General features: G+C 41.8%; 3 protein-coding genes across 4 annotated transcripts; 2 read left to right on the top strand and 1 right to left on the bottom strand.

Annotated features, from left to right (window-relative positions):
• Positions 1-721: 721 nt before the first annotated feature.
• RAD1 (RAD1 checkpoint DNA exonuclease) lies at positions 722-4,543 on the bottom strand. The gene is made up of 5 exons (XM_059837068.1): positions 4,276-4,543; positions 2,658-2,766; positions 1,778-2,036; positions 1,326-1,424; positions 722-990 (listed from the first exon to the last, which is right to left on the bottom strand). Exons 1-5 carry the CDS (start codon positions 4,468-4,470, stop codon positions 807-809), a joined length of 846 nt encoding a protein of 281 aa, XP_059693051.1. The 5' UTR covers positions 4,471-4,543; the 3' UTR covers positions 722-806.
• On the top strand, positions 4,516-9,183 carry BRIX1 (biogenesis of ribosomes BRX1; the record flags this gene model as incomplete). The annotated part of the gene is given in 11 exon segments (XM_059837011.1): positions 4,516-4,596; positions 4,598-4,813; positions 5,506-5,617; positions 6,007-6,050; positions 6,634-6,704; positions 7,074-7,123; positions 7,218-7,291; positions 7,381-7,431; positions 7,720-7,821; positions 8,333-8,461; positions 8,785-9,183. Coding segments are annotated over 11 exon segments (1,200 nt in total), but the record flags the coding sequence as incomplete, so codon positions are not given.
• Positions 9,184-11,223: 2,040 nt separating this feature from the next.
• On the top strand, positions 11,224-24,323 carry DNAJC21 (DnaJ heat shock protein family (Hsp40) member C21). 2 transcript variants are annotated; one of them, XM_059837066.1, is made up of 12 exons: positions 11,224-11,383; positions 11,535-11,628; positions 12,490-12,613; positions 13,520-13,642; positions 16,647-16,951; positions 18,592-18,743; positions 19,073-19,160; positions 19,400-19,558; positions 20,190-20,229; positions 22,110-22,297; positions 22,695-22,767; positions 23,771-24,323. In XM_059837066.1, exons 1-12 carry the CDS (start codon positions 11,287-11,289, stop codon positions 23,933-23,935), a joined length of 1,608 nt encoding a protein of 535 aa, XP_059693049.1. In that variant the 5' UTR covers positions 11,224-11,286; the 3' UTR covers positions 23,936-24,323. The 2 variants fall into 2 exon arrangements, with proteins under 2 accessions (XP_059693049.1, XP_059693047.1); XM_059837064.1 differs by having other exon boundaries at positions 22,692-22,767.
• Positions 24,324-24,616: the final 293 nt, after the last annotated feature.

The following is a 24,616-nucleotide window of genomic DNA, read 5'->3' as shown; positions in this document are numbered from 1 at the left end:
ACTTTTCTCTCTTACTATTCTCAACACCACCAGTAGAGAGCAGCAGAGTAGGAACAGGGACAGGAATACACGGGAACAGTTCAGCTGCAACATTCTTGCAGATGTGTAATAAACTATTGACCCAAAACAATGACGTTGCCAGAACAGTCAAGAGCAACGAGTAAGTAAACCCTGGCTTCTATAACAATTTACCAATTCAACATCAGTTCGCAGACAAAGTGGTAAATTGGTGTCAGATGGAATTCCAAGGAATTGAGTTATATCAAGAATTAATCAAGATGAGGAGTTGAGTGGCTTCACTGACAAAACATGTCAGCATTTGCCAGCAAGAAACCACTGGCTGCTATTAAGAGATCTGTTTGAAAATGTTGTTCTCTTTCAAGACAATTTTGGTTTTAAGTCACTGAAAGTTATCTGGCTAATATACAACTAGTATTCAGATTTTCCCCTGTGTAATTGCTTACTAGAAGCCAAAGACAAAAATAACACAAACAAAATTCTTGGAGAACACAGCAGAAAGCATCAATGTATTACACAAACAGTACTTTAACATCTGTGCTGGAAGCAGTGTCTATAGGACATCAACTTCCCTTTCTGATTTTTCAGCTTCAGTTTGAGTCAAAGCTAAGAAATGTTTGCAGTGGAAGAAAACGAAAGTTTTCAGCTTTCTTATTCCACAGTTAAAAAATAAAGACAATATTAAGACAATATTAACTCTATCAAACTTTACAGCTTTCATTTAGTTTTGTAAAAAAATATAATATTTTATATAACCAAAAATATATTACAGATGCCAGCACACACACCTACAGCTCTGCTTCAGTGATGTTCTCATCAGGGCAACAATAGTATTCCACAAAACAGATCTGTCCATCTTCATTCCTAATCATATACTGCAGTGAAAGAAATCCTTGAGCATCTGTTCGAATGGACACTTTGCAAGACAAAGCCAGTGCCTTTGTGGATGGTTTAAGCAAAGAAATCTTGTACCTGCAGGAGAAAATGTTATTATTATATATTATTTCAATAATATGAAAAAAAAATACATTGTGCAAAGAGGAGCTGAAACATTAGTCAAGAATAAAAACCCAGAATAAGCGAAAAACAATTAGGAACACGCTAATTTGGTCTGTCCCTGGTAACAACAATTAACTGTCATTGTCAGCACTTAGCTTTTGATTACAGACACATCCTGTTATCAGATAGGGAGTATTTTTGCCCCCCCCATACTAATAAAATAAATGTTACAGAAATACAAAAGCAGTTTTTAAACTTCCCATCAAGAATGCATGACCTGGCACAGAGGGCAACAGTCACTTTCTAACCTGTTTGTCTGGGTCTGGTTACAGTGGAATGCTTCCATCAAATCAGAGTCCCTAGGGTAGTCTAGATGTGCACTTCCAGCATTTCCAAAAGTGGATAACCTGGAAGACAAAAAGCACCATCCCAAAATACCTGATGAGAGCTCCGTAAAAACTCATCAAAATGAGTCACTGTACATATCTCACGACTGTTTCACAAAACAGTGCTGTTTGTTTCACTTTATTTAACCAGAAATGCTGAACTGTCCACAGCAGTGTCACATTTATGAAGTTGTCAAAATACTCATTACTATGTTAATTACAGAACATACTGTGATTTGCTATACTCATTACAATTCTTCCTGAAATGAAGGAATTCACACTAAAATAGTTCCCCTCTCTCCACCCTGAAAACTTCCACTCCTCACCAAAGACAGCCAAGCACAAACATTTGAGTTGAAAGCCATTTCTAGTACCTGAAGTAGGGTTTCTCTGGTGACATGGTAATCTGCAGAACCTCACTGGTCATATCCAGTTCAGCAAACGCCTCTCGCAGTCCCTCTGACTGCAGGATAATTTTATTAACAACTTTCGTACTGCAGAAATCAAAATCTAACAACTCCTCAGGTTCTTGAGTGTTGATTTTGCAGACTGTTACCACTCCTCCTTCTTCCAAGAACAGCATCAGGGGATACCCATAACCACGGTAACACAATCTAAGGGCCGTTGATGTTCCTGAAAAAGAGAATGAAATATACATTCTGCAGAGACCACAGCTAGGGCATTGGATCACTTTAGAAAACTCACATTTTTCTGGCACACAGGCCACAGATCAACTTTAGTGCTGCCTCCTAGATACCCTCCGAAATGCTAATGGTTATGCAGTAAAATTAAATTACTTGTGTGCAGACAACTCAAATCCAAATAATTTCACCCAGCAGCCCAGAAACACAAGCTGTGACAATTAAGACACACTACGAACAGTTTAGAGGACTTGGGAAATCCTCATGGTCCTGTGGCTCTCTCTGGCTCACATCATCCTTCCTAACTACTCTTGTTACTAGTGCAACCCAAACTGAAGTTAATGCAGCTGAGCTTGTGCTGTGGTCACACCCTCCTGTTGCAGGTTGTCACCATCTGAACCTCTGGTTTCCCAAAATCACAGTGCTCTTTAGTACACTTGATTTAGATCTTTAGGTCAGCCACAACTGAAACTGCAGAGGAACAAGGAGTTCGATACAGAGCTGCAGGGGTAGAACTGCCCAGAAAGCTGCCATGGTATCACTCCATGCCACGTGAGTACACGTCCTGCAGCACCCACAGAGCCTTCTGTGGATTCATGGAAATATACCACACCTGGTAAGGAGCTGGTTCCAAAAATGGTGAGGCAGTCCAGAAGAACAGACAAACTGATCCGGAACATCACAGACTCCTCCTGAACGGAAAATTCCTGAAAAATTTCTGCCTATAGGTTAAAGCAAAAAGATGAAAAGTTGGGAGTTTCTGTAATTATTTTACAGCTTAAACTTCAAGGTTTGCCATCCAGAAATCAGTGCAACACAAAGTGATTTCTACATGCAACACAGCATTGATTATAGAAAAATGGGTCTTCATCCTCAAAACTAAGAAAACACAATCAAACCACACTTGAAACAATGTGAGACGGCATAAACATGAAATCCTAAATATTTGTCTATTATGCTTTAAACACAACCTACAAATGGTAAAACTAGAGCTGCTTACTTCTGCAGCTAGAAACATTCATGGAACTTACAATGTGTCTCTCAGCCTTCTCCGGTAACAATACTTACATTTTTTATGTTCAGTGCATGAATAAACATTCCAAATACTAGAAGGACATAAGAACAGATCAGAACAGTGACTTCACCACTCTGCAATATGCACTGAATCCTGCCTATCCTGATAGGGATAAACTGCTCCATGCTGTCCTGTCATTGGTACTAACTGCTTTGTGGCACCTACAAGCACAGAGTGTCGCAGAAATAAAGCAGGGTGGCATGAGCTGCTTTTGGAAAAGTAATTTCATATTTTCCTGGCCCAGAGGGAAAACCCCATCCTGGGGTGCTTTGAGCACAGCACAACCATTTTTAATCAAGTGTCTGTGAATCTGTACTCTTTCACAGCTGACATAAATCCAACCTTTTAGCTTGGGATGAGCTATAGCTCAAAACACTTTAAAAGGGGTACTATGAGCACTTGCTTGTGCAACTAAGCACAGCACGGCCAGAAGGAGCAGAGTTTGGCAGGCATTAATGCATTAGATGAGGGTGCAAACCCACTACCCTGTCAGGTGCTCAGGGATGTACTGGTGCAGGGTTTGGAACTCCAGCAGCATGAACAACCATAAACAGAGGCAGCCTCACCATGGCCCTTCCTCCATGCCAGCTCAGGCACCTCTGCCTTGCTTCCAGCAGGTGAGCACATGGAATTGTTAGGGTTGGAAGGGACCTCTGGAGATCATCCAGTCCAACCCCCCTGCCAAGGCAGGGTCACCTGGAGCAGGTGACATAGGAACACATCCAGGTGGGGCTTGAATGTCTCCAGAAAGGGAAACTCCAAGACCTCCATGGCATTCTGCTCCAGTGCTCTACCACCCTAAGTGTAAAGAAGTGCTGTTGAGGTGAAACTTCGGGGGTTTATTTTATGCCCATTGCTCTCCTTCCTGTCACTGGTCACTACAGAAAGGAGTCTGGCATCATCTTCTTGGCACCCATGTTTGAGAGGTTTATATGCATTAATGAGACTCTCAGTTTGCTCTTCTCCAGACTAAACAGACCCAGCTCCTACAGGCTCTCCTCACAAGAGTTGCTCCATTCCTTTAATCATCTTTGTGGCTTCCGCTGGACCCTGTCCAGTGACTCCCTGTCCTCCCGATGCTGCGACAACGGCGGTAACCGGGGCCTGCGCAAGGTCTGCAGCAGCCGTGCCCTCCTCCCCGCCGATGTCCCGGTACCTGGATGAAGGCGTTGGCCTGGATACACTTGGCATCCTCCACGGTGACGCGCAGCCCGCTGGCAGTGGCGAGGCAGGTGGCGTGGTCCTGGAAGTGCACGGCCCGCAGGAGGCTGGACAGGTGCCGGGCATTGTCCAGGCTGGCGGACAGCGCGTAGTGCTCGCCGCTGGCGGGCGGCTGCGCCGAGAACGGCATGGCCGGGCAGCGGGAGCGCAGGAGGCGGGAGCGGCACCGGGAGCGCAGGAGGCGGGGCGCGGGCACGGCGAACGGGAGGGAGCGCAGGAAATGAGATCACAGCCTCGGCAGCACAGGAAATGCGAGCGCAGGAAACGTGACGCGGGAAGCGGAGCGGGCGAATAGCGATCGCGGCATGGCGTGGGGACAGATGGCGGCCAAGAGGAAGCGTGGAGCGCTGGCCGCGGGGAAGGCGAAGCGCGCCAGGAGCGCCCCGAGCGCGGGCGAGGCGGCGCCGGAGGGCGGCCCGCGGGAGAGCAGCATCCCGCCGCAGGAATACAGCATCCCCCCGCCCGTGTCCCAGGTATCGCCTCTCGGCCCGGGGCTCGGGTTGTGTGAGGGAACGCGGCTAAGCCGTGACAGAGGGGTTTATTCGTAGTATTTTATAATAGCGGCACAAGTAAAATTAAACGTGGCGGTGCGTTGTTTCCGTGCGAATACGCGAAAAGCGCTTTCCTGGTCGATGTCGGTAAGATGTGTTACCTCAGAATTTTTGGAAGGAGTTGGGCAATTCTGTTGTATACAGAGGCTGTATTGAAACTGTGCCCGTTCCATTTAGGAATTATACGGAGAAGGTTTCGGTGATTGTTTGCTTGTAGGAGAACCGTAAAGTACTGCGTGTAAACACACAGATTTCGCGATACGCCTATCGGCAGGAGAAGCTGGGCTGTGCTCTGGGGCTGTTCCCTAGCCCATTTTGCAGGAAAACAAGCGACGCACGTGGCTTTTAGCAGTTGGGTGGGAGTGCGAGGCTGTGTCTGGGAGCGCGCTGTGGATCGGGATGAGGACGGTTCCTCCTGTAAGAGCAGTGCCCCCCTGCTCTGTAGGGAAGTCTCCACTCTTGTTGAGAGCATGGTTCTGTCTGCCTGGGCAGGTTAAAACCAACGTTCTCGCTGTGTCTTTCTGTATTTACTGCCCGAACTTTTATTTTTGTTGCGTTTTAACAGTATTAAGGCTAGCGGCTTCCCACGTGAGTGTTGTGTCTTTTTTTTCTAGGGCAAATGGAAAAACAAGGAGCGAGTGCTGATATTCTCCTCTCGTGGAATTAATTTCAGAACAAGACACCTAATGCAGGATTTAAGAACATTGATGCCTCACTCTAAAGCAGGTAGGGGTTGAACATCATTCCTAACTTATATTTTGAGAATACTTTTAAGCGAAGAGCTCCTACCAACCTATTCTTTTATTTTTTAAAAATGTGGTACAGGAGAGTTTTGATGAAACTTGTACCTTGAGCAAGCAGCTTTTGAGCCTACAAGTTCAGCAATTTTTGTGTCATAGTATTTTCTGGGAAGTGAATCCTATGGCTTCAGTCCCGAACCTGCACAGTTAGTTTTGTTGCTATGTTTTGATATTCCATAATGTGACAGAAACAATTTGATAATTACCCTTTAATTTATAAACTAGTTAATTTTTTTGCAAAAAACCTGACTGTTAAAATAATCTCTTGTATTATAGAGGTTTTCCAGCCCTGTAAATGTTGGTTTTGTCTTCCAGATACTAAAATGGACCGTAAAGACCAGTTATTTGTAATCAATGAGGTAAATCAGGATTAATCTTGGTTCTTCTTTATTTTATTTTATTTTTTATGGAAATTCAGTGTGCAAGGGAAAGGGGCAACCAAGTTCAAAGTGTAACTCCATAGGTGAAAATTACTGATACCCAAAAAGCCAAAAGTTGTCTTTTGATTAATAAAACCAGAATGAAACTTTTAATTAGATACAGATTTTCATCATGAAGAAATACAGCATAATGTGCTTTTCTGTGTAGATGAGAGGTGTAGTACAGCTTATGCTTGAAGAATGCAGGACACAAATATGCAGCCAGCCCAAATGTAGTAAGACACTGACAGTTCTGAACCATCTCCTGCGCTTATGTTTGTATCCTGGATAGCTTATCAGGTTGTTTGTAGCTTTAGTGAGGTTATTACTCCTTGTAGTAAGTAAGTGAATTTTTTTTAAAAAGCCAAACCAAAATTTGAGTGTCAGATGTCATTTAATAAGACAAGATCTTTGCTTTTGAACTTGCATTTTGGAAAGCGGAAAATATTAGAGATGAATGTGGAAGTTATCAAAAATGTCTTCGGGATGTTTGTAAGCAGCTAATTTGATGTGTCTTGTGTAGGTGTGTGAAATGAAAAACTGCAATAAGTGCATCTTTTTTGAAGCCAAAAAGAAACAGGATCTCTACATGTGGTAAGGAAATGTTATGTTTTGTTACATTTCCATTTATAGTTGCAAATGCTTCAGTTCTAGCTGAAGTTTCCTACTGTAATAGTGAAGGTGCATGAAATACTGCTGCTTAGTTAAATTTGTTCTGATATTGCACTTCAGTGGATGGTGCAAATTTACAATGTGTGAACAGGTTTTGGAGGGTGTTTGCAGAAGCATTTTACAAAATTATTTATAAAACAAGTGTTTACAAGCATGTTAAAGGAACTCAGTAGAGCTATAAAAGTGATAGAAACTACTTCCATGTAGGAATAACTGGTTGGAAATCCAGCATGTATTCTGGCTGCTGTTAACATTTTTCTTTCTCTCTTCCCCACCACTTGTCCTCTGAAGGCTCTCAAACACACCACAGGGACCATCTGCTAAGTTCTTGGTGCAGAATGGTAAGCTAGTGGACATTGTGTTTGACTTCTTGCTGTTCTGTCCGAAACGTTTTCTGTAAGAAATAATTTTTTTTTTTTTTTTTAATCACTGTAGTTCACACACTGGCTGAGTTGAAGATGACAGGAAATTGCCTAAGGGGCTCAAGACCCCTTTTGTCTTTTGATCCAGTAAGTATAGGTTTGGGTATGTTCTTATTCTTTTTGCATGACTATTGCAGTTAGCCTTGTATGTAAAATAACATTTTTATTTTTTGTAGATATTTGACCGGGAGCCACACTATGCCCTGCTAAAAGAATTGTTTATTCAGGTCAGTCTATAGTTCTAGTATTTCTTCACTGGAGATGTTTTTTGGCAACATACTTAAGAATCGCAAGTGATTTTTTTTTTTCAAGTAGCATTTTTACACTTCTGATGTTTGAAAAGATCACAAAGCATTGGGATCATATTCTTAGCATGACTCAGACATTCTTAAATTTTGGGTTATGAAATGTAACCTCGGTTTGGGAACTTAGTAAATTAAAAGAAGTTTAAAATGAGCCATTTACGTTTGACATCTTAACTTGAAGATGTTTAGAAACACTGCCTTTTATTACAGATATTTGGTACACCACGGTACCACCCCAAAAGCCAGCCTTTTGTTGATCATGTTTTCACCTTCACCGTCACTGATGAAAGGATCTGGTTTCGCAATTACCAGGTGAGTGGTCTCTCCTAGCTCTTCAAAAAGAAGTCAGTGGAATAACTTCATATCAAGTCCATCAAATAAAATAAGAATCATCATTATTATCAGCCCCTAGTGCTTGCAGATTCAGTGTCCTGAAATGAACCTTCTCCCATATCTCTGGAGAGATCTGGTTCACTGAAGTTGGATTCATTAAGTTGTGATTCTGTGAGGAATGTCTTGGTAGCAAGACATACTACCCAAGGCCTAAACTGTGCCTCAACCTAAATTGCTGCTTTGATCCAAAGTGATCTAGAGCTTACTTTCTGTAGAAGGAATTCACAAATACAGAATACTCCAAAAGCTTGCTTGAATTCCAAAGACCTGCTCTATGTACAGAACTGGGTTTATGCAAATCTAGTTAATCAGGTATCTTATCTTGAATTAAGGTTCAGTTGTGTATTACCATTTATATACAAGGTGCCTGCAAGGTCATATGCTTTCATTCAATCTGTGAGAAATTGATAAAACTTTCTTTTTATTGCAGATAATAGAAGAAGATGCATCTCTAGTAGAAATTGGGCCTCGTTTTGTCCTGAACCTCATAAAAATCTTTCAAGGTAGCTTTGGAGGACCAACTCTCTATGAAAATCCTCATTACCAATCCCCAAATATGGTAAGCAGCTCTGTCTTTGTTTTCTCTTTCATTTAGCAACTATTTTGAAAACCAGCCTTGCAGTCAGTCTGTGCAGAAGCATCAAGTATGCCTTTCCCCATGAGCCTTTGTGGTGAGCTAAACTGGTGAGAATTTGAGGACAGAGTAGTTTTGTGATCATGAAGTGAATGCAGAAGCCATGTCTCTGAAAAGATGACGTTACACTGAGGGTCTTGGCCATTAAGCAGATAAATGAGTATTTAAGAAATTAGTTTCTTTAATACCAGATTCCTTTCATCATGCTTATTTGAAACAGGATGAAATTTAAATTCTTATTTTTATAGCATCGCCGGCTGATAAGATTGTCAGTGGCAGCTAAGTTTAGAGAGAAGCAGCAAGTGAAAGAAGTGCAGAAGATAAAGAAAAAAGGGACTAAGGTCCTTGTTGAAGAAGATCCTACTGAAGTAGTCTTTGAAACTCCAGCTGAAGAGAAGCCAGTGGAAATACAGCTTGTGAAACCAGAGTCAAAGCCAATTGTTAAAGATAAGAAGAAGCTACGCAAAATTCAGAGGAAAAAGCAAAAAAAGCTATTCAGAACTGAAGGATCTGCATAGATGTTACAAGGAATGAAGCTTCATACAATATCAACCGAATATTGTAAATATTTGAATTTACATTATACAGACAAACATGTCTGAACTTCAGTTAAGTGAACAAAACATACATTTCTTTGTAAAGATTGAGTTTGCATTCTTTTATTGTCTTCTGGGATTCTGAGTTTTCAGAAATAACAGGGCATCTCATTCAGCCTGGCCTAAACAATTCCAGGGATGGGACATCACAACTGTTCTGAACAACTTCTCTGGAGCTGTTTCTTTATTACATGCCTTTAGTTGACAGTTCCTGATCTCATGACCTGATTCTTCCACTCGCTAGTTCTGCACTCCCCTGTTTTTGTTTGATACCTGTGTTTCAATTTCCAGCATCTTAATGCTGAAAAGACAAGGGGCTGGAGAGGAAGCTGACCTGTTAAATTCTAAATAGCACCCCACCCAGCAGGGCAAGGGCAATCCTACATAACTTCTGCAGCAAAGTAGTCAGTGTGCCATATGATTGGAAAGAAAGACTGGTGAATGTAGGCATGTGCTCAGTTCACATAGTCTAATACATAGACACAGCTGAGTTGGAAAAGACCCCCATCAGTATAATTGAGTCCAACTTAACTCCTTGCAGAACTATGTAACACTAAGCCGTGTGACTCAGGTGATCATACAGACCCTCTTTGACTCTTGACAGACTTTGTGTCATGACCACTTCCCTAGGAACTGACCATCCTCTGTGTAAAAAACCTTGGTGTCTAACTGGAACTTCCCCAACACACTTGTTTAACCATTGCTGGCAACTCAGCCCCAGAGTGCTGCCTGTTCACTCTCTGTTGGTAGGGTGGGGAAGAGAATTGGAAGGGTAGAAGTGAAAAGTTGTGAGTTCAGATAAAGACTTTAGCAAAAACCAAAGCTTTGTGTAAAGCAAAAGCCATGCACAGAAGCAAAACAAAACAAGGAATTTATCTACGTCCTGTGGGTAGGCAGGTATTCACCTCCCAGGAGAGCTGAGTTCCATCACATGTAACAGTGACTCAGGAAGACAAATGTCACTCTGAATGTTCCCCCCTTCTTTCTCCAGCTTTGTATGCTGAGCACGGTGCCATGTTGTGTAGGATAGCCCTGCAGTCAGCTGCTGGGGTCAGCTGCCCTGGCTGTATCCCCTCTCACTTTCTTGTGCACATCTCTGGTGGGTGGGGTGAGAAGCAAAGGCGGCTGTGAGTCTGAGCATTGCTCAGCAATAATGCAAGCATTTCTGTTACTATGAACACAACATTGGTGTTTTCAGCACAAATCCAAAACACAGCTCTCTACCTGCTACTGTGATGAAAACTGACTGTATTCTAGCCAAAACCTCCTGTGACAAAGGTGTGTATTGCAGGGCGGTTCCCCCCTCAGCCTCCTCTCCAAGCTGAACAAGTGATGTGACTTCAGCTGCTGTGACCTCTCTCCATGTAAGCTGCCCTCCTCCTGATAAACTCCAATAGCTTTATATCCTTCTTAGGTAGAGGTGACCCAAAAATGCCTCCAGCACTTGAGGTGAGGCTGCCCCAGCACAAAGCAGAGCAGGACAATCCTTCCCTTGCCGAGCTGTTGATGCTGTGCCTGATGCCTCCAGGACAGGGCTGGCCCTCCTGGCTGCCAGGGCACTGCTGGCTCGTTCCATTTCCCATGTTTGGATTAAACACTGAGATTAGGACCTCTGGATTTAGTGTGAGATCAGGGCCTCTAGATCTTGCTGTATCATCCAGAGCTCAATTTGTGTAGTGCCCAATGATACACATCTGACCTAGAGAAGGAAAGTTGTACATTAGGAGTAATTTCTTCACAGAAAGGGTTGATTAGGCACTGGAACGGGCTGCCCAGGGAGGGTGGAGTCACCGTCCCTGGAGGTGTTTAAGAAAACCCTGGACGCAGCACTCGGTGCCACGGTCTGGTTGCCACGGTGGTGTTGGGTCACAGGTAGGACTCGATGATCTCGGAGATTTTTCCACCCTCATTGATTCTGTGAATTCCAGCACAAGGTATCCGGTTAATCGGACACCCCGTGATTGCAGCGCCCGATCCCGGCCGCGGGCCGGGGAGAAGCGCTCCCAACGTGCCGCGGGCAGCCGGCTGACACCGCGCCGCAGGTCCCTCCCCTCCCGCCTCGCTCCTCCCGCTGCCGGCCTCGCCCCTCCCGGCGCGGGCGGCAGTGCCCGGTGTCCCGGTGTCCCCGCCCCGCCGGTCGCCGCCGCCATCGCCATGAAGTGCCACTACGAGGTGCTGGGCGTGAGGCGCGACGCGGCCGAGGAGGAGCTGAAGCGGGCGTACCGCCGGCTGGCGCTGCGCTGGCACCCGGGTACGGCCCGGGCCCGGCCCCGGCCCCGGTCCCGGCGCCCCGCGGCGCGGGGGCACCGCGCTGTCGCCTGGCTCGGTGCCGGGGGCGGCGGGGCGGCTGCTGCCGCCGAGCCTGACCGCCGCTGACACGGTATCGTTAAATTGTCCTGCAGATAAAAACCTCGAGAACGCGGAGGAGGCAGCGGAGCAGTTCAAGTTGATCCAGGCGGCGTACGACGTGCTCAGCGACCCACAGGAACGGGCCTGGTGAGCGGCGCTCGGCCTGGCAGAGGCTTTATTAGCTCGGACTTGCCAGGGCTTGTCCTGTGCTGCTCCTGGGCCTCGCTGCCAGGCAGCGCGGGCAGCCGTGGGCAGGGGCAGCCGGCTGGGTTTAGGCTTTGCCAGGGTTAGAGCCATGCAGCCCCGAGCACGGGCACGGCTCGCACACTCCCCTTCCTCGTGGTGTGCCGGGAGCTGAAGGCATGCTGGGCCCCGAGGAGCAGCCGGGCTTGGCCTGCTTGCTCCTCCCCGAGCACGGGACAGCTTTTCACGGCAGCTCTGGTCAGCCCTCAGGCCCTGGGCAGTGCATACAGGTGTTCAGTTCTCATTTGAAATACATGCACATCTCTAAGGGATCGCTATTCTAAATGTTCTGTGTAGCTTGTTTTTCACATGAGCTAAAGCATCTACCAGATTACAAAGCCAAACCCACCTCTCCTGAGTTTGTCCTCCTTGAGAACACAGCACTGTTTTTCAATTTTTATGTGCTTAATGTATGATTTGGGGTTTTTTGAGTGCATGCAAGTATTGGGTGATTTAAATAATGCCCTACCCGTTTCTGGAAGTTTGGTGAGGCATCTTTCTCAAATGTGATTGATTGGTAGCTGGCTCTTGAGGAATTACTGCTATAGATATTGCAGATTAATTAATAGTAAGTAAAATAAAGGTCAAGAGGGAATATCCACTGGATCTGTCAGGTTTTTTTCTCTCTGAAGACTTTGGATGTGAGAGACAAAATACAGACAGTGGGTTAAGCTGTACAGCGATGTGATAGGTGTACTGTGTAGTTTAGCAGCACTGAGGGGTGTTCTGTGTCTCTACATCCTTGATGCTGTGAATTTTTTCCAGGTATGATAATCACAGGGAGGCTCTGCTGAAAGGGGGAGTTGATGGAGACTATCAAGATGATAGCTTAGATCTGCTACACTACTTCACTGTTAGCTGTTACTCTGGATATGGGGATGATGAAAAGGTAAGGAATCAATTGATCTTTAATTAATCAGCTTAAATTTCATTACAAGTGTTAGCATTTGTTTTGTGTTAAAGTTATATTTAGAATTGTTAGCACAGTTTACGCAAATCCAAGACAAAACTTGACCTGGATGTATAAGGAGGCTTTAATTCTTACATATTGTCCAACAATTACTTAATCAAAATGTCCAGCTATGTTGTACAGCTACAGATGTGCATGTTGTTTATTTATCTCATATAGTGAAGCATTCCAAGGCTTTGCAGTACCATCTGTTTATTTAGAAATACCTTTATAAAGCTAGAATGCTGAAAACTACAGAAAAGCAATTTAACAATAGCCTTTGGGGGAAGGTGTGTTGGCTGTAATTGAAATCTCTATTGGATTTTTGAATTTCCCATTGAATTTTAAAATACTCACTAATAATATTGAATATATTGAAAAGCTCTAGGTGATTAGAAAACATCCACCAGAGGAGATACCAACCTGTGCTTCTGTTACTGTACTAGTAGTCAGTAGCATATTAATTTAGAAAAATATAGGATACTTAATAGTGAATTTTATGTCTGGAAGTTCCACAGAATTTGATCCTGCATAACTAGAAACTTATCACCATCTCCAGCATATAGAAATTTTCTTTTAAAATTAGTGTTTAACTGCCTGTGTGAGAGAGACAGTGTGAGGAAGGTGGAAATAAAAGGCAGGAGAGATATTGGAACTTTGTTAAGGAGGGTCTTGTACCTCAAGCAAGTGCTCACAAGGCCTTTATCCTGGTTTTGAGTTGCTCTTGCAGTGTAGCAATGTTTTTCTAAAATACACTGCACCTGAGCATTTGTACGTCTATTATTGTGCCACACAAAATGTTTATTTATTTATTTATTTGTTTATTTGTTTGCTTGTTTGTTTCAGGGATTCTTTACAGTCTATCGACAAGTTTTTGAGAAGATTGCGAAGGAAGAGCTGGAATATATGACACAGGAAGATATTGAAGAATTCCCTATGTTTGGATATTCCCATAGTGACTATGATACGGTAAGGGCAAGTGTAAAACTGAACTGCAGGTAACGGAGTTAAACCATTTCTTTGTCCCAAAGGAGGGGTGCCTGCTGATCTCTGAGGTGAGTACCATGCATCTGTGGTTATCGTAGACCACTGCTGCAGAGGAAGTGTTTGTGATCTGATTCATATTTATGTGAATTAAAATTGGTATTTCCTGTTGGACTATAGTATTAGCCAGGCCTGCTGGGTGAGTTGTCAGACAGATGCTTCACAGGGCCAACTATCAATTATGCCAGTGGAACTTAAGTCTAGTTCAAGACCTATAAAGCAAAAGAATGAATGTTTGCTTCCTGATGAGAGTAGTTTACCAGTGTTTAACACAATTTATGTTACAGACAGGGGTACTGAGCTAATTTTTCTTCCAGTAACATAACTGAGCTATTTTTTTTTGCCATAGTATCTTGCCTCATACAGGCAAACTGCATAGCACTTAGTGTGTAGCACAGCCTTTAGAAAGTAGATGTGATGTTGACTGTCTGTGTGAGTTGCCATTATGATTACATTGTCATCTGCAATTAGCTTGTAGTCAGATTTGATTCAGAAAAAATTGCATGCTTTCCTCTGTGAAGAAGGAAAAGAAAGTGTATGGGTACTTGTATGACTTGAATTCTTGTCATTTGGTTTGCCAGCTATTTGTTATAATCTATCAGACTGTCAGATTTAGTATTTTTTTAAGGTTACCAGTATTTCTATGTTGAAATGAAATATTGAGGTGATAACAATTTCCCTGGGGAATAACTGCACAGTATGAATTGTGCTCAAATGTCGCTTCTAATGTGGTACTTCTCCCTGTCACTTTATCTGTATGGCTAATTATTTATGAAATTTGGATTGATTCATACCTTAAAAATTAGTAGCTTCAGTGGTACAAAACTTGGCTGGAGTTGGAAACAAAAGTTACAAGTCAGACTTCTTAAGAAGTGCCAGAAGGGGTGGTAGGATGTGGGGAGAAGTTACAGGATGGCTTAATAAATGGAAATCTTTCCCAAGGAGAGTACATAGTATCTCTAGACCAGCTAAAATATGTCTTTTAATGTTCTTGTCTTGAAACATCTTTTGAAAACAGCTTGTTTTGAGGCCATGGGACAGAAAGGATTATAGACTCAAAATAGTTTTAATGCTTATATCAATTAATAACTGCAGAAATGACTGGAATTCTGATTCAACATGCTTTGACATCTGCCTCGTTCCCACTGTTCTGGAAGCAGAGTAACGGAGATTTTCCCCCCTAGAGATTCCTAGGGGTATTTTATAGGAAATAGCTTCTGATAAGTAGAAAGGTAATTTTCCCTGTTGTCTTATATTCAGAAAAAGAGATTATACTGTCTGAGGATTCCAGCATTGCAGTGTTCACTTCTCTACACCGTAGGAATATAATGGGGAAAGAAGGGAGATACAAAAACTGTTCAAAGGCTTTAAAATCTGTGATGTGAATACTCTCTGGTTTGGTCTACTTTGTGAATTCACAAAATGCGTAAAAGGCAGCTTGGTCAGAGCCTGGCAACCAGGAAAGATATTCTTAAAGCTGTGAGTTCACAGGCATTCATGGGAAGAGAAGACTTAGAGGTCAACAAAAATGATCAGTTCCAGGTATGAGTAGTTGGCAAAACAAAATCCACTTGGGAGTTCAGCAAGGGCTGCTGTACAGACTGCTGGTGAGTGCCAGACACGTGCAGGGTGTTAAGACAGCTGCTGAGAGTTGGGAGAGTCCTACCTTATGGGAGAGTCCCACTCCCCATCTGGGGAAGGGGAGGATGATAGCTGTTGTCAGTTGGTGAGTGTGCATCCTTTTGCAAAAAAGTATCCTGAAGCAGAAATCTGAGGTAGGTAGTCTAATATTACTTAGGTTATTGGATGAAATATGAATGTTTATTGGTTATTTTTTGTGAAAGCAGAGAAAAACTGTAGTGACTTGCCTGCCAGAAGCCACAGCCATGAACTTCACATGTAGATAGGCTATTGGAAGTTGTTGAGTTGTTCCTGTGAATAACAATTGATAGTTTTAGTTCCTGTGAATAAAAATGTTAGAGGAAGAAGAGAACTCACTAGAAAAAACAGTAAACCATGAGGTTAAGTACTTCTGTGAGGTATCCCAAAATATGAGCAGTTGGGCATATAGAAGCGAGTAGTAAAAGGGAAGATTGATGGGACAAGTAGTGTAAGAAGGGAGTTCAGGCATATCTTGATTGCTGAATATAGAAAATACAGAGGGACAATAATTATTTGGAGAGAAATAAAGAACAAACCCAAAGTGATTATGATGCCATGTTATTAGTCCAGCATTTACACATGAATAGTAAATGGGAGGAGAATAAGTAACAATCACTGACTTTTTGTTCTAATGTGAAAGATAGGGGGCATAATTTTAGCCTACAGTCATTTAGTTTGCTAACAAAACAGAAGTAAATGTTTCTTCACATAGCCATTTCTTAAACTGTGCAAGTCATAGCTCTTTGCTGTTGTATCATCAAGGGCTATTAATTTCTGTCTTGCTTGGGAAGCAGAGAGAATATACAAGAAAGAAATAGCATTATGTATTTGTTTTGCTACTTTTTTTATGCTGGGTAAATGTGTGGCTGACCTCTGGTGTGGTGTAATGTGGAGTGTGTGTTTAACATGTGTTTAGTGTTTGTAGGTAAGTACCAACTTGCAGGCAGCATGTGTGATTCTGATTGTGCTTTTCAGTTTGACAGGAGAAATACAGCACAGTTAGTAACTGGACACTAGTGTCAGCGTGATCCAGTCCTGCAGGGGATATTTTTAGAAGTTGCAGTTTGTAATAGTCTGGATAAGGTTGTTGAATTGATGTGCTTTCAAACTTCAAGGATGATAGAAATTTCACAAAATCTTCATTGCTCTGAGGCAAAACTGTGGCCTGTATAGAAGTTCAGAAAAAAACTGTTACAAAAGCTTTGAATTATTTCTCTGTTTTTTTGTCCCTCCTCAACAAGTGACTTAGTTTTGTTTTTACTTATAGGTAGTCCACCCTTTCTATGCATATTGGCAGAGTTTCTGTACTCAGAAAAACTTTGCTTGGAAAGAAGAGTATGACACACGACAAGCCTCAAACCGCTGGGAGAAAAGAGCTATGGAAAAAGAGAACAAGAAAACGAGAGAGAAAGCAAGGAAAGAGAGGAATGAACTGATCCGTCAGCTAGTAGCCTTTATTCGTAAGAGGGATAAAAGAGTACAGGCTCACAGAAAGCTTGTAGAAGAACAAAATGCAGAAAAAACTAGGAAAGCAGAGGAATTTCGGAGGCAACAGAAGCTAAAACAAGCCAAGTATGTACATGTGGGACAATTTTTTTTTTTTAACTTGAAGAAATTATCTGTGAAGATACAATATAGACCTAGATTCTTGTAGTAGCTCCACTTGCTCTTTTAAACATCCTTGAAAATTTTACGTACTAATTTTGGGCTCCAGTCTGAGCTTTTTAAAACTCAGGCTTCTGCATTGAACTGACTTGTAGAGATCTAAGATAACTGAGGAATGGTTATCTGGGTGCTGTGTGTTACTGGCTGTAATAGCACAGAGCCCAGTGTGATTTTATTTTAGCTGAGGAAATAAAATTTGATAGTTACCTATTTTCCTTTAAAGAAAAAAGAATGTAAGTTGTAGAATAAGAGAGAACAACCTGGACTTAGATCACCTTCATCTGCCTTGGATCTTTACCTCCTAAGAAAGAGGGGATAATGAGCTTAGCTTTGTCTTCCCTCTGAATTCTTTGAAAAGGACCCTTTCCGTGGACTAAATACAGTGTTGAAGTTTGGCTTTTTTGCCAAAATAGGAAGAGGTGGCTTCCCAGCTATAGCCACAATTTATTTTTTCAACTAGAAGAACTGTTTGCCTACACATAAGAGGGAGGAGCTTAAATTCTTATTAAGAGTGCACTTGCGAAATAATGGCATATGATTAAAATTATGTAATAACATAAATGGAGTATATTATGTACTGTTTTTCTATATATACATATATACTTTCACCTTTTAGGGACAATAAAGTAGGGTTATGCATTTACTGGCAAGTGGCTTGATAATTCTGAGACAGGAAACCAGCTGGAACAAAATTCAACTGTCTTGTGATGCCATATTTGGTAACTTGGGGCACACTTAAATTGGGAAAACTGAGATGGTACATTCCCATAGCACACAGTCAAGGAGTAATGTGCATGTGGATTTTTTTTGTCCTGTATTTTTTGTGGGATTATGTGGCATTCACATTCTGATCAGAGAGCTCTCTCAGAGTTTTTTCCTAGAAAAACACAGAGAGAAGAAGAGAAAAACAATTAGCTCTACTTTTTGCTCCTGTTTTTTTGCACATGTAGAATGTGTTAAGAAGATTGCTTACCTGAAGTGATTTGTCAGTTGAATTCTACTGAAGATTGTTTTGTTTCCTTGGCCAATTGGAAAAAGCTGTGTCCTGACTGTCAGGAGACAATCATGAGTTTTCTTTAGTATTCTTTAGTATTCTTTGTAGTATAGTTATAGCATAGTATAATGGAATATAATATAGTTTAATAAAGCAATTGTCTTCTGCATCAATAAAGTCAGATACCAATCATTCCCTTTGTTGGGGGCGCCCTGTTTTACTATAAGTTTAGATCTTAGAGTAGATCTTCCTTGTTGTCTGCTTGATACAACCATCATCTTCTGCTGTACATCATCTTCTGCCTGAAATTCAACCAGGATCTACCTATGTTAGTATCTCTGCTTGCAGTGCAGAGGTGCCCACTGACATCACAAATTAACTCAGATGGCTCAGATTTCCAATTGTTTGCTCCATCGTAATATGTTCAGAACTTTCCTCCTGAGATGCCAAAGAAGAACAGTTACCTTTAAGTAGAAGTTATCTTTCAGTAATACTGTACCTGTAGTTCCCATCTCGGGGACAGAGCGTAGAAGTTACTGTATTCTGCTTGCAGGCTTGCTGAGCAGTACAAAGAGCAGAGCTGGATAACTATGTCAGATCTGGAGAGAGAGCTGCAAGAGATGGAGGCACAATATGAAAAGGAATTTGGAGATGGATCAGGTGGTGAAGATGAATTAGAAGAACAGGAGACAAAAAGCATTGAAGGTATGGTGTGTGGGGAGGTGATGTATACTGAGTCACTGCAGTATGAGTGTGGCTCACTTACAGCCTCGAATTCACAGTTCTGACTGTAATGCAACTCACTCCCTCCCTCTGAGAATGCTGGGCTAGAGTCTGTCCCTCTCTGGTGTTTTCATTTGAACAAGCTGCAGCTGTTAATTTATACCAGTGTCTGATTTGGTGAGGTGATCTGTGTCAGTAGTACTGGAGAAATTGAATGTCAGTGCTGTGACTATTTTCTGAGGCTTAAAGAGCATCTTGTTCAAAAACTTCTCATCTGACTTTGTCTCTCTGATCTCCACTGTTCTCTTCAGACAAACTGAATGATGAAACTGAAGAAGCTGAACTTGTTGATGGTCTGTACTGCCCTGCTTGTGACAAATTGTTAAAAACTGAGAAAGCGTAAGTATTTGTGGTTGGGGATTTGTGGGTGGAGGTGTTGGGTTTTAATTGATTTAAAACTGCATTTTAGAGAATTTTTAACTTCACATAATGATGAGTATTGTCTTTCCAGTAAAGACATTGTCAGTGCAGAATTTTCCATACTTAGTAGTGCTGGATAATGGGCCTGTTGTTAATTTATATGTAAATATAACTATGTTTGCGCAGAGCAACCTGCAGTAACAATCTGGTCTTCACAGCATGAAGAATCACGAAAAATCAAAGAAGCATCGCGAGATGGTATCACTGTTACGACAGCAATTGGAAGAGGAGGAAGGGCAATTTCCTGTGTCTTCAAATGATGCAGATGGAATACAGACCAAAGAGGAGGAAGAAACAGAAGACATACCCAAACAGAAGTACTTCAAATTGTTTTTAATTTTGTCATGGCTCATTATTTACTAAGTCTTAGTAGCCTTCAGAGGGAGCTCCTGATGATTTGCCGCTGTATTGCTCTCAGTATTGTGCAGTTTGAAATACTTCTTAGCATCAGAGTTCCAGTAAAACACATGCCTTTGCATGACTACATTCGAGTGCCATAAAACAACAGACTTATGTTTTCTCTGCTGCCTAAAGTTATATGTTAAAGAAAAGAAGAGTTTGTTATTTTTCAAGCAGAAGGACTTTCACAGTGCTAGTGTTTATTGATTTGGTACTTACTGTCAATTGATTGCTAGCATAAATGGAAAATGAGCATGGTCAAGGTCAGAATTGTTACACAACTTAATTTTTTAAACAGTCAGAGCATAATCCCAACTACCTCACTAGTATCTTTGGGTTCAGTCTGAGCAGAACAAATGTTTTACTAATTGCAATGAGTTGTTTGGGAGACCTATTGTTTTATTTCTGGCCTGAGTAACTTTCTTTTTGTGGCTACCTAATATCATGTAAGAGGATAAAGGAAAAGTATAGCTTGATATCTTTTTAGAAATTGTACTAGCTCTTGGGGGTTTTCTGTAAAAGAAGGTAATTTTAAAATTATCTTTACAGACTATCAAAGAAACAAAGGAAGAAGCAGAAAACAATGAAGGTATGTAGTCATAATCATATTCTGGGAAGTTTACAACCCAGTTTTCTTAAGAAACCGAAAACTTGCATTTAACTCCTGACAAGTTATTTCTCTGTCCTGCAGAACAGGAGAACTTGAAATTCCACAGAATTTTAAAACTATCTAAAAATATTTTTAATTATTTTTGCCACCAGAAAAACTTTTTTTAGATTTATTATAATAATATTTTATGATAAGAACATCACAGACCTGACTCCATTCTGTTAGTGCAGATGCTAATATGTTGTGCTGACTCTAAAAAGGATGTAGTCTGAAGTATAAGAAAAACAGATGGAAACAGGGAGATGGGGAGAATGCAAGGAATTGATCAGAAAGACCAGTAGTGGCCTTGGTGCATTAAGAGCTCACTTTGGTGGTCACTTCTGGCTTTCATTGTAGGAGTTGGTATAATGTGTTGTTTTTTAATCTGTAATTTAGAGGGGGTCAAAAAGACTGCCACAGTATTGGTTTTCTGCTGGCACTGTAGCTGTTGGAATGAGCACATTCATTCCACCTTTCTCTTGAACTGCAAACAAAAACAACACTGGTCTGTTGTACTCCAGGATCTGAGTCTGTGTGTGATATCACAGATCTCTGCTGACAGCAGTAGGTTAAATTCACCTAGAGCAAGCTGTTTCAGGCTTGAGTGGCAGGGGTGTCATAGTAAGCATGCTCCTCTGTCTGCCTTCCTCAAACTTCATCCTTTTCAAGTACTTACTCCTGAGACCTAGCCTCGTCCCAGTGAGCTGTCGGTACCAGATCTTGCCTCTTCCATGCTTTCCCATCTAATTTCCTATTCTCTGTTCACCTTTTCTGCTCTCTCCCACTCCATCATTATCTCTTGTTCTTAAGAAACTTTTCTGAAACTTTCAAGCAGCTGAAGTTTCCTGGCTTCACGTTGGCTGGTGCAGTTGCATAGTCCGAGTATTGGCTGGACCTTCATGTTTCTGTGCAGGCCATGAGGCTTCAGTTAACTCTTTCCTCCTCTGTTTGAGACCAGAAGGTCCGTTCTCACTGCAGAGGTGGCACATAGTCACTGTGGCTCTGTTCCATCAGTTTGCTACAGCCTGGACAGTAGGTGCCACTCTTGTGTTGCTCAAGCTGCAATCTTGTGCTGGGAAATTCTCACCTCCATCCTCTGCCAAGCACTGTGGAGTACTGGGAATCTCTGTGGGTTTTATTTTCTTTTCCTGAAGTTAGGATTAGCCAAGTTTTTTTCAGGTAGCTGAGACTCTGCACTAGAGATGGTAAGAGTTGCATTAATGTGGTGTTAGGTCAAATTTGTTACTGTGCTTTTGGGAGCTTTGCTGTTCTGCTTCAGACAGGGGTGGAATTGATATTTTGCCAAACCATGTATTGACTCTAATCTAGCACATGGTAAAGGCTGCCAGCATCTGCTAGGGAAGGAAATTACAGTATGTCTACCTAATTTCAGTCAGCTCAGTAATTTTGGCTCCAGTGTCCTAATGCAGTTATCTGGCACAAAAAACTTTAGTCTAAATAATTAACCCTTCACAAAGTTATAAGCCAAGCCACTACCTGTGAAATAAGAAATGGTAGTCAGAACAGGATGAACCCTGTGTGTGATTAAAAGCTACCTTCATTCTCCTCTTCTGTAGTTTCAGAGGCTGTTTTATTGGTGTTTCTTCCCTTCACCACAGGTGGCCTCATCTTTCAAAACAGGAGAACTAAGGTTTTACATGTTACAGTCTCACTGAAAACACACAGTAGAATTAAGAGGGTCCATCTCTTTCTCTCCTCCCAAACCACCCATGTTTGAGGTAAATGAGTATAATACTATAAACATAGTCACTAATGAACTGAAAGTTTTTAACTTGGATTTTTTTTTTTTGTTTGGACAGAGTTATGAGGACTCTTTTGATCAAAGTGCTGATGAAGAAACAATTGAACAAAAGGAAGTGCCCAGCGTGGAGAAGGACAGTGGCTCAGCAGAGGAGTTAAATGATGGCCAAAGATGTGCTGTGTCAGAGGACACAGGCATTGTGGATGATGGCAGCCAAGAGTATGAAACAAAAAGTGAAGCAAAAAGGTGTGTTGGTTGCAACATTGCAGTCGCTGTGTCATTCTGTGTAATGTTTGATATTGTCAGACGAGGATAGATTTACTCTCAAATGTGGTCTCTGGGGGCCGCTCATCAAAACCGGTTTGAATAAATATGATACCAAACAAAATGTGTAGGAACTTTTCTGGAAGTGGTATTTGACTGCAGGTTGTTGCCATATCACTTCCCAGGAGCTGATTCAACATTCTGAGATTACCAATTGACTGTATAAATTTTATTTTTTTTCTGGATGCACTTACATTTTGTTGCGGGAAGCAAGAACAAGGGAAAGCATAAGAGACATTGAAAACTGAAAAACATCAGAAGTTTGTAAATGCTAAATGTTCCTGTGCACTGATTTTGGTTCCTCTTTGTCTGTTAGCAGTACTAAGCCTAAAGGGAAAAAAGCCAAGGAAGCAAAAAAGTCTGCTAAAGTGTCTTCAGAGAGCTCAACAATGGTATGTCAAATTACTTACATTATTTAAAATAGAATCATAGGTTGGAAGGAACCTTAAAGATCATCTAGTTCCAGTAGACCACATTGCTCAAAGCCCCATCCAGCCTGGCCTTGGACACTTTCCAGGGATGAGGCATCCACAAGTTCTCTGTGCCAATGCCTTATCACTCTTACAGTAAAGAATTTCTTCATAATGTGTAATCTAGACCTGCCCTCTGTCAGTTTAAGACCGTTGTTCTGTCACTCTGCCTGTGTAAAAAGTCACTCTGCCTCCTTCATATATGCCCCTTTAAGGCACAGGAAGGCTACAATGAGTTCTCCCTGGACCTTCTTTTCATCTTTCTCAGCCTGTCTTTATAGGAGGAGTAAAAGATGGGGGTCATATAACTACAAAGAAGGCTGTTTTTTGGTCACCTCCTGTCCACCAATTCTGCCCCTGTGATTTTGATAGAACTGAAACTTCAGCTCTTGTCCTCACAGAGAAATGCAGGACTCAGCACTCAGCTTTATTTCTAGGAGAGCTGGTGAAGTTCTGTGTGCAAGGCAGTTCAAATAAATTAAACAGCTGGGGACAGAGCTGTTGTCACCCAGCAGGTGACAGGTGGTACTGTTTGTGTCTTTCTCAATATTGATGCTTGCCAGAGAGCAAAACTTTGTAGTAACTACAGCTAAGACATACTAAATTCACTGCATCTCAGAGCCCAAAGCATTACCAGTGTGTTCAGGTGAGATCAAAACTATCCTTTACTTTGAATTAGATTTGCAAGGCTTCCATTCTTGGTTTTACTTAAAGCACTTTGAAATATCATGAAGTTATATTTGCAATTATTTTTTTTTAAATATGTGTTTAATTGTTAATGAATAATGAAATATTGATGATGAAAACAAACAGCTAATTCCTGCTTCATTGCAAAGGAGAAACTGTGTGCAAGAAATTGGCGTATTGTAGTGATGACATATTTAATACAGATGTGAAGCATTCTGGGTTTTTTTTCTCGTTGTAGAATGAAGTTCCTATCCACTGTGTAACCTGCAACTGTGCATTTCCATCCCGAAATAAGTTGTTTGAACACCTGAAAGTCACAGGACATGCAAGAGCAACAACAACACCAACTGTAAATGGAGCTGTGAACACCAAAACCAAAAAAGAGAAACGTAGAAACAGATAGAACTTTTCTATAGTGACAGTCTTCAGAATTGTACATTAACTCTCTGACAAAACTGAAACGTGCACACTGCCTGTGTCTGGAGTTAAACAAAGAAGGCAAGTACCAATGCAGGAAAAAAATGAAGATGCACAAAAGGAATACTATCTTGTGGAAGACTCTGTGCTTTCTTCTGTTCTTAAAAGCCTTTCTTTAATCATAGAATGGTTTGGTGTCATGGCACAGGTGGATGTTCCTTCCACCAAGCCACCTTGTCTAAAGCCCTGTATCCTGAGCAGCTTTCACACCATAGTTGGGGAAATAGTAACTCAAAGCTATTCACCCTGTGTTCCTGTAGAACCTGCATGGATTATTTCCACACAGAGGAAATAATAAATTATTTTGACATGTGTGCTGTTGCTTTTCTTTTGAGAGGGCTCAGCTCACAGTGAGTAGCCAGTAGCAGGGCCTATGCTTTGTTGGTGAGAACATGGTGCTAAGAACATCCACATCATGGGTTTGGTCCCTCTGTGGGCCATTCACTTAGGAGCTGGGCTTGATGATCCTTGTGGATCCCTTCCAACTCAGAATATTCTTTGATTCTTGATCTTCTGTCAAATATGAAGCACTGCCAAGATACAGGCCTTTCTTCTGCCATTCTCAAATTACTTAATTACATTAAGCAGCAGACAGAAGGGAAAAAGT

Source organism: Haemorhous mexicanus, chromosome Z (genome assembly GCF_027477595.1).
Source record: "Haemorhous mexicanus isolate bHaeMex1 chromosome Z, bHaeMex1.pri, whole genome shotgun sequence".
NCBI classification, from domain to species: Eukaryota; Metazoa; Chordata; class Aves; order Passeriformes; family Fringillidae; genus Haemorhous; species Haemorhous mexicanus.
Note: the sequence above shows the minus strand (reverse complement) of the source record. Positions and strands in the feature narration are given on the sequence as shown.